A 15,639-nucleotide genomic window follows, 5' to 3' on the forward strand; every position below is an offset into this window, starting at 1 on the left:
TATCACTCATCCTCCTGCTCCCCATGTGCCACTGTAAAGATCCCACCCAATAGGCATCTTCCCCAGTAGGAGGCCCCTGGGCTTCCCACCCCTCCTGCTGGCTCCCTGCACCCAGGAAGGGATGGCTCTGTCCAGCCTTGCGCCTCCCACCTCCCGTGCACATGGACTCGCTGTGGGGAGCCTGCTGCAGGGCTCGTTCCCCCAGCACAGGACAGCAAATGGGCCCACTGTCTCCTTGCTCCTCCAAAGTGTGGCCTTGGTGTGGTGCCCGTGTCCACAGGTGCTGCTCTGCAGCTGGAAGGGCCCCATGGGCCACATGACCTGTGCACAGACAAAAGTACTCATATAAAGAGTCTTACAACAGCACCTATAGATTATTATGAAAGCTGTCTCTAAAACAGGCATGAATCACCCAACAGCTACAGCAGTACTCCTGTGCAGAGATGATTAAGAATTTTTATGCAACTTCTTTAATCAGAAGAGGCATACTTGGTTGAAAATGAAACCCCTGCAGGAAAAGGTTGGTTTTGATTAATTTCTCAACTTGAAAAAGTGTCCAAATTATCAGCATGTTTCACTTTGACATTTCTAAACATACAGAGAAGGAAAGAAAGAAAAAAAAAAAGAAGAAAATCAAGTTTCTAGTCAGTTTTCATTTTAAGATGGGTTAAATTTCATTATATGATGAACTGATGCAGTAACTGCATTGTTCAGAATTTCTTACTCTATTAGAATCCCCGTATAGCAGCCCATGTATCTCTACAGGCTGTTACCTATCAAGGCCATTAGCTTTCATAATGCAACCTCAGGCAAAATTTATTTACTAAAAAACAGATGCATTCCTGCTTTTAAATAATTGTTGTAAGAAATTGTTTTGTTTCAGAACTTTGACCAGGATTACCAATTCACCACTGAAGATGGATCAAACTGATCAGTGACTTCACAGGATCATGCTTATTTTTATTTGCTGCTTTTTTTTTGTTTGAGCTAATGGTCTCCTTGTGGAATGTTTACATGCATTGAGGTGAGCTCTTTACCATTAGCAGTCTCCTTTAGAATGATTATCAATTGGCAGTTTAATTAGCAATTTCAAAGCATTTTTCAAGGATGCTAAACCCCTTTTCACAGAAAAAGAAAGTGAAAGGGGAGTAGAGTGACTCATCCAGGCACATGGACTATGTCACCTGCAGGGCCTGAAATACACTCTGAGCTCCTGGTATCCACACTCATGGCCAGGGCATCAACACAGCTTGTACCAAAACTGATAGTAGGCATCCCACCATGTTGCAAAGGAACATCCCCTTCTGGTGGAACATGCATTTGAAATTCCAAATACATTTGCTTGCTTTTTGGCAATACCTGCTGTAATGCCTCCCTTACTCTTTTGCCTAACCCTACACAGAGCTGAAGAAAAATAAAAGTCCATTGGTCATATTTTTCCATATCACGTGCTTTGCATTGATGTTGCTGATACTGTAAATTTGGCTGCGCACCAAACAGAAATGTTACAGCTGAACTGGGTCAGATTTTCAGAAGTAATCACCACCAGATTTGGGTCATATCTGTAGATACAGCCACTGCAAGCTTTAGACTCAATTTTGAACATGGTTGAGTATGTTGAGGCCAAGCACTTTGAAATAAGAGACTAAAAGCAGACCATTTGCTCTGGCCTCAAAAGTGAACTGAGGAAGAGCTGAGCTCTTAGAGGAATCTGGGTGACTCCATCTTCTCTTTTTATAACCATTCTGTCCATCAAAGAAGACAAGGCTACAGATGCTGATGGCTGGGACAGAGTTACACCTCAGAAGTTTGGGAGCTTGAGATCCTCTAGTTCAGAGCTGCTCATTGAGGCCACCTAACAGTAAATGGCTCTAGGGGAAAAGATAATATGGCCACTTGGGTAAAATGGACTGCTCTACGCTATACAAGAAAGAAAGCAGGATGGACTAGACCAATTAACTTGCAAAATCAAAGTGTGTTTGGAAGCAGCAGTGAACTTCATTATGTTTGTAGCAGTAAAAGGTAAAAGAGGGTATTGGGGTCCAAGGAAGCCTAAGCCATGTGGTTAACCACTAGTACAACCCAGTAGTTCTGGTTATTAGGAATTACAAAGCAATAAATAAATGCATGGTGATTGGGCATGGGTGGAAACTGTTATTACAAACTAGTAAGATTGCAAATCCTGAGTTTCTTCTACCACGCATTCTTACTAAAAATTAACCCTTCCATCAAGGACAACAAAAATAACAAGGATGCACATGAGGTGTATGGAAAACCAGCTTGAATGACTGAATCTCAGAGTGGAACCCAGTAGTCAATGGGGCTGACTGTGAGCAAAGACTGTAAATACTGGTTCGTTCATGGTGGGTTGGTTTTGGGCAGCTGTTGGAGGTATTTTTTTTAATCCAGGCCATCTGTGTAGAGGCACTTTTCATGCAATGAATTCCATCAGCACAACAGGCAAGGTACCTACAGCGTGTCTGTGACAGTAAACCTACAGCTGGGACTGAATTTGCCTGGGATTAACACTTGTTCAGAGAGAGGTAAGGGCCAGGTGGAAACTTCAGCAGAGGTTTAGTGAAGAAAAGCAGGATGTCAGCAGAGGTTTGACACAGGAGGGAGGTGAGCTCACAGTGAGAGAAAGGGTGTGGGGAAGAAGCTGTCATGTTAAAAATCTGTGCCAGTAGAATTGGCAGATAACATTAGAGCACGTGGAGCCGGAGGGTGATAAGGAGGGTAGGTCAGTGTTACAGAGTGATCTGATCCACACAGTCACAAAATGTGTTTTAATACAACCAAATGCAAGAGAACCCATCTAGGAGAAAAGAAAAATCTCCTGTGGCAGGAGGAAAATCTGCCTCTGAAAGCAATTATGAATACAGGGTATGAAGTCAGGCTGGATAGCTGAATGCTCAGCACAAAAGTGTAATTATATTTTTAGCATCTGCATCTATGTATTAATGTTATGTACTGCTTACATTTCTTTAAGTACAGACATTTCTTTAAGTAGAGTAGCAATTATTAATAGGAGAACCACCACAAAGTCTGCACAAGCATCACAGACCTGTGAAACCATTGCAGACCCAAACCATGTTGCAGATGGTGAAACACAATGTTGTGTGGGAGTTAACTATTTCCACATTAACGTTATTCAATCACAGTGGCCCATTTTCACACAGCTTGCTCAACCTCAGAAAGTTTGCACAAAGGTTAAGGTTTGACATTTCGAGACAGAATGGCTTAGTCTTCTATCCTCTAGTGAGAACTACAATAAACAATCAATAATAGAAGAGAAACCAACTCTTACTGCATCCTTTTCTAGGGTGGAAGCACTGAAAACATGGGGGTTTTGACTCAAATGCTTATTCTGAGGTCTTCATTACCAGGATTTCCAGTAAAATAGCCATAGGCAAGAAAGCACTTAATCTGACTGTTACATTAGGCTTCCTGAAACCCTATGTAGGTGCAATTCTGAGTGAAGCCACAAGAAAATGTCCTTACACTTCTAAATGGACTATTTCCATCAATATGTAAGGTTGTGATGAGGTCCTACTTAAGGGGTAGTCCTGTAGTGTGTTAGAATCGGGTTTTTTATAACCAGTGTGATTTCTGTTAGTTTATGCAAAGCATGTCTCTAAGAATGAAACAGATTGAGTTGGGGCATAACATCCTGTCTCAGCAGCATAATTCATGACTGCACTCAGAAATCACTTTTCTCTGTAGATTTAGGTATTAGTTCAGAAATTACTTCTAGAAAGCAGCACTCTCTCTCAACCACTCAATTCTCCATATCTCTAATTAAGTGTTTAGGTACTTGCTGCTGCACATCTGTTATTTCTACAGTAGTGGGTAAATACAGCACAATATTAGCAGTGTTATTACCATTACTGTACCTGTAGGTGTTGGCCCACTTCTTAACCAGAACCTGCCCTTTGAACTGTGGCACTTGGTGTTTTGAGGCTGTGGGAGGAGGAGGACTCTGGAGGTTGCCTGAGAGGTGTCACCTGTGTCTCCTGGATGCAAGGAACCAAAGTAAGGGAATTAAGGGAATTTAGCTGCAGAGCCCTTGAAAGTCTCCACCAAACCTGCATGAATTTTTTGTTCACAGCTTGCAGTAGGAGATGCACGTTGAACAGAGGTAAAACTCCAATACTTAACCCAAGATGTTTGCTACAGGCTTAATCTCAATGTCCCAGAGCAATGAAAGGGCAGGAGAGGTACCAAACTGATAGCCATCACCAACATGGCAGGAGTCAAAAGACCTCTGGTCTGTGTGCCAGTCCCAACTCAGTCGCTGAAGCTGGCTGCACAGCAATTCCCGGCACACAGCTGAGCCACTGCTTTGCTCAAGCAAACCCAGTGATGTCATCCAGACACCACTCACAGGCTTGCAGGTACAAGCACAAGGTAGAGGTAATTGGCAGGGTCATTAAGGAATGTCCATATTCCTTTGTTTGCCTGGGTATAGGTCTCATTTCTTTGTCACACACCTTGAGGTGAAGAGACAAAAGTGCCCATCTCAGAACAGCAGCTTGAGAGGGATGAACTCTTTCAGGTGCTTCTTGCCCCTTGGGAAAAAAGCAATTTTGCAGGTACCCAGCAAACAGAAGTGTGGAGAAGGGAAGATGTCCCACCCCCAAGGTGCCATGAGAGGGAACTGCAGCTTCCTAAAGAGGAGGGCACAGAGCAAGAGTGACATTTGCCCAACATCTTGTTCTCAAAGATGACTGAACTACAGTGACTGTAAACCCAAGCAAACAGCAACATAATAGACTGACATAAGAGACTTCAACCTGTTTTGTTGACAGTTGTAGGCAAATGAAGGCAGGGACCACAGCACCAACTCTTACAGAGCATTTTAACACAGTGTTTCCTATATCCTCATAACGTACAGCAATCACCATTAACAAGTTCTCTTAGGTCATAATGACTGCTAAATCATTCAAAAACTAAAAAAAAAAAAAAAAAAGCACTAAGCAACTCTGCTTTTTAGATGCAACAAAAAGATCAAAAAAAGAGGAATTTGTAATAAATACTTGCTAAAAAATAGGAGAGGACTTTTCAAACCCTGCTCTATGTGTTCTGCTAGTTGGAGCAACCCACACCTCAAACCACAGAGCAGTCAGGCAGGGTGTAATCCCATTGCAAGGAGGCTTCTGTCACACAATAACCTCCCCTCTCCACTAAGGCCAGGTTCTAACTAGCAATGTGTTCATCCTTCACCCCTGGTTTCTGAGGATTTACCATTTTGTTACAGCACTGGATATGTCACTTCCAGTTTAATGCAATGAATTTCAGGCTGACCACAATCAGGTGTGCAGCTACTTAGCATGAGTTCTTTCTCCAAGAAGTTTTAGGAGTAGCCTTTAGTGTTATGTTAGTCCCTGGCCTCAAGGAAGAACAAAGTGAAAAACAGATGCTTCCATAAGCACAAAGACCAAATGTGTTGAACCACACAGAATAGCAGTGGAAGTACTGAAGATAAGAGTAACACCCACTGACCTGGCCTATCCAGCAGCCAGCAGTGACCAGGAAATGACCCTTTTCCCCCAACAGACTGATCATTGCCGAGTTCAGTCTGCAGAGACACCCCACCAGCACCAGTGAGACTCTTGCAGTACTAACTAGATGCAATCCACACATCATTGACTGAGCTACAGAGCTGCAAACATGTTCAGTTCCGTTTAGAGCACAGACCACTCAGATTTACACAAAATATGATATATTAAATGTAGGTCATCCTACAGTCAGGTTCCCATTCTTTAATTTCAGTTCGAGTAAGACAAATCTGTCACATGTGAGTCAGCTTTGAAATGCTGTTGGAGCAGTGGGGGTTTGCTTCTATATAGAACTATGTAAATACCAAAAAAGAAACTGAAGATTTGACCTTTGTTTACCCAAGCGAGTCTCAGTTGACCAAAAGGCACCTCAGATTTTAATAGCATTTCTAGGATTGATTCAGCTCTGACAGGCCAACTTCCACAACTTGATGGCAAGTACAGCACATCTGTCAGCAGGAAGCCTACACAGAGACTGCAGAGGCACCAGGAACCCGCAAGCTACACAAAATAAACACTTTGGTGCAAAAATCTGAAACAGGAGCAAAGCCAGCATGACAGAATGCACTGATTTATTCACTGCCTTCACTCTAGTGAGGAGCCCTCCTGCAAATGTCCCCATGGCATCTGGCTCTCTCAGGGGAATGCCCAGAGGGCTGGAGAAGGTGCATGAGCAGTACCAGTCCTCCAGCTGCACCAGTGATGGGTCAAGCCCTGTCTGCACAAGTGCATGGGGGCCAGTCATCAAGGGGGCCCTCTGAAACTAGCCACGACCACCATCACCACAGGAGCAGTGCTGTCAAGATGCCCCATTGTAAAGCTCTGTGTCCCTTTGCTCACATGTAAGCCCAAGACAAATCCTCAACCAGGGCACTTTTACCTTTAGCCAGTCACAGCTTCATGACTGTCTTTGTAATACCTTGGGCAAATATTGACTCGGATCCAACAGACTGAAAATATTTGGTTTGCACCAGATGTGGTGCGTATGCATCTTTGAAACATTAGCTAAAGGAGTGATTTGGGAAAATAAAAATTGTAGGTGGATGTGTTTACTTTGCAAGGTTGTTCGCAATGTGCCCAGATGCCAGAAGTGCGCCTGAAGGTTTCACCCACAGGAAGAAAGGCAGCTGTAAGCGCCGCGATGCACAGCCAAACTGTGCGTGCACGTGCATTCCTGCGCCTGCAGCTCACCACATGATAGAGGAAGGGCTGAGGATCACTGGTGAGACGTTAACGAGGCAATGTATTCCTGCTCTGAAGACAACCTGAAAAGGTCTGTTAGCTATAGAACAATTACTGAGCTTATTGCTTCAGAGCACAGCCTCCGAAGTTCTTGGCATGCAGTGTTGGGGCTGCTTTCTGCAAGAACTTGAGCACCATTTCCATGGCCCACAGCTGACAGCAGCTTTGGAAATGCAGACACTGTTCCAAGGGAAGGGAAGGTAACTGCCCACTCTTGTCCCACTTCTCTTCCCCTGGCTAATTGGAAATTAGAGTTCCAGTAAAAAACACGCATCAAAAGCACACATCCAAGCAGAGAAACACCTTTTGTTAGAAAGCTGAAAGCAAAAGAAAGGTAGTTTGATTGGTTTAAATACCTTCAGTTTTCAATTCTTAGGTCCCTCCCTGCCCTAACCGTCAATTCCTCATGTGCATCTACTCTCTCCTGCTAAAAATCATTGGTCAGGTGCAGCTTTGGCAGTCATAGAGCTTCCTTATGGAAACTGGGGGAGGGAGGGAAAGCATTTCAGCACCATTAAGTAACCTATGGCTATTCCTACTATCCACTATTTTCATTTTTGGGAATTGATGCGCATTCATTTTGGGGGCCTTTCAGAAGGAACAAGAGTTCTTGGAAGTAACAAATTTTCAGATGGAAAAGAGGTTCTTTTCTGTATTTACCAAAGTATAGAAGAAAAGAAAAACCACAGAATTTTGTTCAGTGCATTTGCAGGAAGAACAGTATATTTGCAGGAAAAACGCTAGTGAAAAATTTGTTTGCTGGGCCACTCAGGGCCAAATTCAATTGGTAGAATTTTGTGTAGAACAGAATTATTGTTTTGGAACTGGAAATTCATAGTAATGCCCTTTAACCACCTCTCTTAAAATAACTGAATCAGCAGCACAACCCAGACAGCACTTGAGTAGTACAAGAGTAACATTTTGCTGAGTCTTTTTCCACAAGTGAATCTTTTAATCAGATACACAACACCTGACACCTGGGGCTCTTATGCCCTCTGAACAGTCAACAGATTTTGCCCAGAGCAGGAAAAACCAGCAAGCCACATACTGATCCACACGTGCACCCACCTCTAATGCATTGCCTCCCAACTCCACTGGAAATTCAGAGGTGTTGGAATTTTCCTGGTCATGAAGGACCACTATACCGCCCAACCCATCCTTCCAGACAGCTTACCTACAGGCTTACTGTGAATCTCTGCAGAAAACTAACCCTGCAAACTACTTAGGCAATAAGCTTGCAATTCATCTGATAACACTGAGCTGCAGGAACATTGCACCTCCCAAAAAGGGAGTTACAAATTGGTTTCAACATCATGATCAGTTAAACCAGCACTAGGAAAGAGATGAATCTTTAGCCATATGTTTCCTTGAAAATATTCCAAGTTCATTACCAGAGGCCAGTATGTTACTTCACAGTAACATACCACAGGTTCAGGAACTAAGGAGCCCTAGAAAGACACTTCTCTGTACCCATGTTAAGATAGTTAAGCTCTGGCCTCAGTGTCACACAGCATGCAAAGCCTCCTAATGCTGCAGTAAATCTAGAAAGGCCATTTGAGGTTTCTCCCTGCCTAGGAAACTCTCAAGATATTACAGTCAATGTGCCTCATACCAGGAGGCTTCTGAGCCATGATCCCCAGCATCCACTGACAGGGATAGGATCTCCCAGCCTAGCTAATTATTGACAGTCCAGCATGCTCTTAGCTCTGCGTGTCTGAGTGAGTTCAGCCTAGGTTTGCCTCCTCCAGATTGCAGCATGCATTTGAGAACTCCATCTCCCAAGGCACATTCAGGTTATAGTCCCCCTTCAAGGTCTTTGAGGGTTTCCTGTGGAGGAATCAAATCTGTCCAGCACCACCTCATGAATCTTTAGCCTGACCTTTCTGGCTGTGCTTGCCCAGAGCCTGGATGTACCAGAGGCACTTGCTGCACACACATTTTCTCTGAGTATTGTGGTGGAGTTTCCTCTACCTCTTTGGCAACCACTGTTACAACATGAAACTGAGCACCACTGTTAGCAAGATGTGCAATTACCCTATTTTAAATTTCTCTTTCAAGTTCATAGGACTGCAAACACACACAAAGAGTCCCTAGGAGGTCTCTGTATGCCATGGACAGGTGGACTTAAACACAATCTCCTCTGGCCCATGACTTTCTTGTACTGATGGCATCTTCCCTGCTCCCTCTGCTCCTCTGCCCTGGCCAGCCTTTACACACAGGGGCAGTTTCGTTTATTTCTGTCTAACAGAAGTGAGTTTCACTCCTCAGGGCATCATATAAAATAAAGTCAGATTGTCAGTCCCATGAACAAGGCTTTGTCAGAGCTAACAATGAAAACCTGCTAATCAACAGATAAGGAATTGGGCTCATTTACACTTGTTTAAGCTGACATAATATTTTGTTACATTGTGGAAAACATAAAACTTCTCAGAAGCATGGCTGGCCAGCTGTGGTGTCAAGGTGATCAGAGATTTTGTCACGTCCCTGGCTACTGTGGGCTGGGCTAAAAGGGCACTTTAGCTCCTTTAGCCCATACCCCCCATTTCAGTTACCACCCTCTACTGTCAATATACATAAGAGCAGCTCGCTGGAATAAAGGGATTGAAGAAATAGGAACCAGAGCACCCAAATTACGGGCCAGGAGCAGGGCTGCACCATCACAAGCCTGTGTTTGCCATGTGCTGGCCTGCCTGGGGGCCCACAGACAGGAGCCAGCTCTTGGCAAGATTGACTGTCACCAGCTCTCACACGTGGGTGACACTCCCCTCCTCACAGCATGGGGGGCCAGGAAAATGCACAGCCCTGAGTCACCCCCAGCAGCAGCAGAGAACAGGCACAGAAATGCCTTCAGCCCAGACAGAGAAAAAGCAGCTTGGTATACCAGGCCTGGTATTTTTTGGCTTCTACGTTGGTGAGGAAAATGAAGCACAAGGAAAAAAAAATTGACACTGTTGACAGGTTTTTTTTACCCTTTTTGCCCTCCCTACAAAACAAAGCCTACCAGAGCTTCAGGACTGCCAAATCTCAGTACCAAGAGGCACTGGTACCACCATTGGAGACTGATTCACATGCCAGTACTTGTGCTCTCAGGGAGCTTCTGTGATTGTCAGCTGAATTCCCATCACACAGTTAACTGGAAGGGGGATTGGAGAGAGGGCAATAACATTCACCTAGGAGACTCTCACTAGCAGTACCAATAGACACCCTCGCTCTAACACATGCTGCACATCCAATCATGCTGCTTAACTGCAGCATTTCCCCTGATTCAGAGGAACAGTGGCAGAACCCAACTCAGCTGGTGCAGTTGTCTTTTTGTGTTACTCTTTACTGTATGGGACCCGTAGGACCCAATAGTTTCTGGGTGAGAACCACACCTCCTTATACTTGCATTTTGTAGAGCGCATCTTGGCTCTCCAGTCACTACTGGGATCTAAAAACCAGGAGTCCTTAACCTTGCCAAGGCATCAATATAAAGGCTGTGGCAGCCTTCTCCAACATAGAGACGTTCGCAGAAAAAATTGCTCAAACGTGAGATTTCAGCAACCAAACATGCAGAGGAACAAAACCGACATCCAAATGGCAAGTGGAAAGAGCCACAGTTAAAAACTAAACCACAGCAGTCTCACAAGAGAGAAGTAACAGTCAAGAATCTCCCCTTCTGCAATTATTTGGTGCCTAGCAGCTTGAGGCACTTCACACTTAAGCAGGCACATGCTCTTCCATGGCCCCATGTCTTCCTGGAGTTTGGTCAGTGATATGAAAGGTTTCAGACAGACGTATTTAGAATATAGGGAAAAGTAAGAGAGGATGGAGCTCACCCCACTTGCATAAAACCCCTTCCTCCCATAAATGCAACCGTTCTTTTCCATCTCTGCAAGGGTGTGTGACGCAACCTGGGTTGGGGAAACTGGGAAGGAAGCACCCGCTGGAAGACCACCCCCTCGCCTGGGATGAAGGGAGAGGTGGCAAACGGCCTCACCACCTCAACTGGCCACAGAAATCAATCCAAAGATTGCCAAATGCCTGTAGGGAACAACAGCAGTGAGCCCTGCCACAGCCAAGCCCAGCTGACGAATAGGGAGGCAGAGAGCAAGGCTACCTGGCTTAGTAGAGGAGCTCACAAGCAAAACACCTCAGCCATGGTGGAAATATCACACAGGAAGGAGACTCTTCTCAATTGCCATTAATGTTAATTAAAGCTACTGAAAACACAAATAATTCCAAAACCAACTGACAGCAGATATATAGAGTACACAGCAGAGCTCAGCAAAGGTCAGGCCCCTGCAGCACAAAGCCCAGCACAAGCACACAGGAAGACCCAGCTCTTTGCTCTCAGAGCTCGAGGTGACAGCACCCTGACTCACACTCACTATTACTCAGTGTGAGCAAGAGCATCCTGGTCCAGAAGGTCTGAGCTCCCTGACTGCAGGTTTGCAATAAGGGATGTCTACCTGCAACCATCATTCCTGCAGCACCTCAAAGTGTTAGAACAGCAAATAAAGAGGATCAAGACTATTTTTCACCCATTCCCTTTCTGGGTCTCACTCTCGTGCCTGCCTGTCCATGTTGTTGTGTTTCAGGGAGGCAAAGGGCAATAGTAGAGGCAGAGCTGATAGTCTGTGAAATTGGGAATTTAGCAGGTATAACAGGCAGCATAAAATCCCTTGGCTTAAATCAGTTAAAGTTAATTGCTAGGAGTCCTTGGAAGCAATTTAGACCAAAGTAATGTCTATTCTTTCTGACCACATAATAAAATACTATTAATTTGTTGTGGGTCTTCAACACTTAAACTTTCCTATACAAAATACTAAAAACATTGGGAGTTAGTTTCTTGTTTTTTGCAATGGTACCTCTTTTTCCCCTTTGAACTCACCCCTTGAGTATATAAGTGAGCTTTGGAAATGTATTCTTCATGGTGGGGGCGGGGGGGGGGGGGAGTGTAAAACATAACTTCTGTATCATAATGAACTGTCTGTCACCTCAGAGGACTACAATTTCCCTTTAATGCCAGCTGGCCCTATTACAGTACCTAAATCAATGGAATATCTTGGCCATTTTCAAGACCTGCGGCACTGCACTCCGGCCAGCCAGTGCCAGTGCCAGTGCCAGCATGGTGGAGCAGCCACCTCTGAGCCGTGTTCCACAGAGGGAGCTGGCAGCAGCTGAGCTCCTTCTGGGCTGCTGGAGCAAGGAGCCCAGCATTGCTGCAGCAACTGCCAGTGCCTATGGACACTGAGCCTTAGTGGGGTGGATGCACCCCGTGCACTGTGGTATCCAGCTGGCTGGGGGATCCCACGTGTCAGAAAGTTGGCTGCACAGTACTAAAAGAAAATAATTTCAATACCTGTTACGTTATTTTCCTTCTATGTTTGCCTTATTCAATATTCTTTTGTCATGTTGCCTCTACTAAAAAAAAAAAAAAAAAAAAAAACAAAAAAAAATGCAGATGAGAAGCAGCATGTTAGAACAAGCACATAAAAGTGGTTTGCTCTCAACTTACTCGAAAGCTTTATCACATGTTCCAGGTAAATCCGTTAGGCAGCATTAGTCCAACAAGGTGTGGCCAGCATTTTTATAATGTATAAAGCATTTCCTTCAGATTTATGTGCTCTCTCTTTACAGTCCATATGTTGTGCATATCACAAACTGGTGTGACACAGACTCAAGAAATGTTCTGAAACTCGTGTGTTGGGTTTTTTTCATTTTTCTTCCCCCAGTAAAGAAGTCACAGACAAAAGTAGATACTCATATCCAATCCACATTCAGATGTATCTGCAGCTTTAGATGCACAAATACCTTTAAAATCTGGTTCCATCATTTTACACATTTTATAATGCATAACGGATATTTACATGCCTGAAATCTATTTGGACTGCTTTATTACTCAGAGGAAAAAATACTGAAAACTACCACTAGCCTATTGACAATTTAAAAAAAAAATCACCCTTGGCATTCTCAGAAGCCACCTCCACTGCAGGTGAAAATAGACAGACAGGATGTGGCTTGGCAATGGAGTAAGGTCCAAGATTCAGTAGGGAAAATCTCTGGAATTTTAACTCTGAGCAGGCATCTAGTGAGGTCTCTGCTAGAGACACACTCCATTGACTTACATGCATATTTCAGTGCTTTTCTAAATCAGAATTTCCTCAAAGGGCTGTATGCTGAGCTGTGTTTCACTATTTAGAGTAAGACCCAAATCTTACAGAGCAAAGGCAAAATCCATTCCTGATGTGAACTGGGGTTATGCTGGAGACTAATTTGATACAACTGACTTGTTTGGTTTTTCTCTCTTACAGGTGGAAAATGCAGAGGCTTGAGGAGCACACCTTTGTCAACATGCAACAGCAGCACAGCTTGCAAGCAGAATTGAATGAGTCTCGCAATCTTTCACCCGAGGCTTATTTCTAGAAACCTCTTCCTCCCTCCCCCCATCAGCTGCAACAAATGTTTTGTTTGAGAAAGGAGCAAGACCCAGAAGAGCTGCTCTCTAACTTGTGTTGCAATATCCAATCTGAGTGTTACTATCAGCTTTTGGAAACTGACTGTATAGAAAACACAGCTGATGTTTGCATATTTTAATTTTAAACATCTCTGCTTGGCATACGGATGGAACCTAATAAGGCACTTTGTTTCTGCCTCATGAATTAATTCAGCCTGCTAACAGATTTGGATAAAGCATTTTGATTCCAACTAATAAATTTGTTTTCTGTACAGCCAAAACAACTTTTGGAAGCAAAGTAAAAAGTTCTTTAGCTTGCCAGAGAAGTACTTCTATAATATCTATAAGGAATAGACCTTTTATTTTTATAACGCACTTGTTCCATCCATGTCTTTTAAATCAATCAGATAAATTCACCTTGTTTTTCAATGCCCTGAATCCTGATAGCTCTGCACACTTGATAGGTAATTTAATCATTGTTGGTGTGGATGAACACAAGCTCAAATTAGCTTCTGAAAGGCTTAGTTGTCCCGTAGATAGCTCTGCCTTTCCACTTTTATGCAGGAACTGAGCTTCACCAACTGGTTAGCTAGAGGTGTCATTAAAAATTTACAGAAAGAAACAAAGGTGTGCTCCAGTGTCTCTCCTTACCCTTTCTACTGTTACTCTGGCAAACAAAAGGTATGGAACCTGCTTCATGAATAATGGGTCATGTAATATGCATAATGCATTTTTAATGGCACACAGTAATAACATTGAGAGAGATATTTCCAATCTTCAGACTTGCTCCACAGCCTCTCAGTAGCCTGTTCTGATTCTCCCCAGATAAATCTTCTTTTCCTCTTCTTCATTTCAATTCTCCACCTTCTCCATGACTTTTCTCCACGGGTAGCTGCATTTCACCCAAACCAGTAACTGGCACTCATGCAAGCAGGGCTGGGGACATGGGAACACCCTCCCGTGCAGCAACACGGAAACATTTCAGGGAGTTTGGATCTGAGCTGCAGCCCAACAGTTGTGTCCTGAGATACCGCTAACTGCAACATGCTCTGTGAGGAGACACAGTTAAACCAATAAAACACCTGTGGGTTTCTTCCCATGAAGAACATTTTTGCCACCTGTGCTGTGGCATATATATGTCCATACTGCCTCCCTGGCCATGCACCCCACTCTGTGGGCAGCACTAGACTCAAACCACACTGGTTGCCCTGTTTGGAAATAGGATGCTCTAAGGGGGCAAGCACACATTGCTATTGTAGTTTTAAAGGTAAATACCAACAACTGAGCCTGCTCAGGGTCTGCTGGAGCAAGGCCTGCCCAGAAGGAAGGAGGGAGGCTGTGCCTGGCAGGGAAGGTCCTCCTGAGGGCAGAGGGACTGGGGCAACAGCACCCTGGCCAACCCATACCCAGAACCACTAGCCAGCACTCATTCCATCCACAGCAACAGCTTCCCTGTAAAATAAATACTGAGAATCACCCTGGGGCAGCCCCAGCCCTGCCTGTGCCACAGGCTGAGCCACGCCTTGGAGCCTCCCCTGGCCTGGGTGGGACCCAGGGCATCACAGGCCTTCCGCATAGCCACCGAGTCTCCTGCACTGACCTTCTGCATTAATTAATCCAGCATGATGGGCCTAATGTGGTCTTCAGAGCACCTGTCACCTTCTGCGATGCCTGTGCCGCATCCCTTCAGCCGGGTTGCTGTGATTGTGGCCGTGTTTCTGCTCAGGGAGAGCTCGGCCTGCGGCGCCCAGCCTGGACACGCCAGGGGCAGAGCACAGCCCCGCCCGAGCGGGTGAGCCTTGAGGGGACACGGCCACAGGCTGCCTGGTGAGCCCTGAGGGGACACGGCCACAGCCTGCCAGGGCAGCCCCGCGGGGACACAGCCACAGGCTGCCTGGTGAGCCCTGAGGGGACACGGCCACAGCCTGCCAGGGCAGCCCCGCGGGGACACAGCCACAGGCTGCCTGGTGAGCCCTGAGGGGATGCAGCCACAGCCTGCCAGGGCAGCCCCGCAGGGACACAGCCACAGGCTGCCTGGTGAGCCCTGAGGGGATGCAGCCACAGCCTGCCAGGGCAGCCCCGCAGGGACACAGCCACAGGCTGCCTGGTGAGCACTGAGCGGGCGCGGCCACAGCCTGCCAGGGCAGCCCTGAGGGGACGTGGCCACAGCCTGCCGGGGCAGCCCCGCGGGGACACGGCCACAGGCTGCCGGGGCAGCCCTGAGGGGAGCCAACCGAAGTTCTCAAGGGAGGCAGAAAGCAGAAGCACCGGGAGGACCTCCTTGGCACCATGACAGGTACCTCGGGTGGGAAGGCTGGGCCAGCCCAGCAGGACACAGGGCGACTCTGCTCACTGGGTTTGTCCAGAACAAATGTACAAAGCTGGAAACACGAGTATATA

The 15,639-nt window shown here is 45.5% G+C and overlaps 1 protein-coding gene across 1 annotated transcript in view; it reads left to right on the top strand.

Moving 5' to 3' along the window:
* The window catches only part of RPAP2 (RNA polymerase II associated protein 2), a 58,119-nt gene extending 44,280 nt beyond the window's left edge, over window positions 1-13,839 (top strand). Inside the window, exon 12 of the mRNA XM_038144262.1 lies at window positions 13,097-13,839. Within this exon, the coding sequence (XP_038000190.1) occupies window positions 13,097-13,208 (112 nt within the window). The 3' untranslated portion in view covers window positions 13,209-13,839. The remainder of the gene's footprint in view (window positions 1-13,096) is intronic.
* The last annotated feature ends 1,800 nt before the right edge of the window (window positions 13,840-15,639 follow it).

This window comes from Motacilla alba, chromosome 8, assembly GCF_015832195.1.
Source record: "Motacilla alba alba isolate MOTALB_02 chromosome 8, Motacilla_alba_V1.0_pri, whole genome shotgun sequence".
Taxonomy (NCBI): Eukaryota; Metazoa; Chordata; class Aves; order Passeriformes; family Motacillidae; genus Motacilla; species Motacilla alba.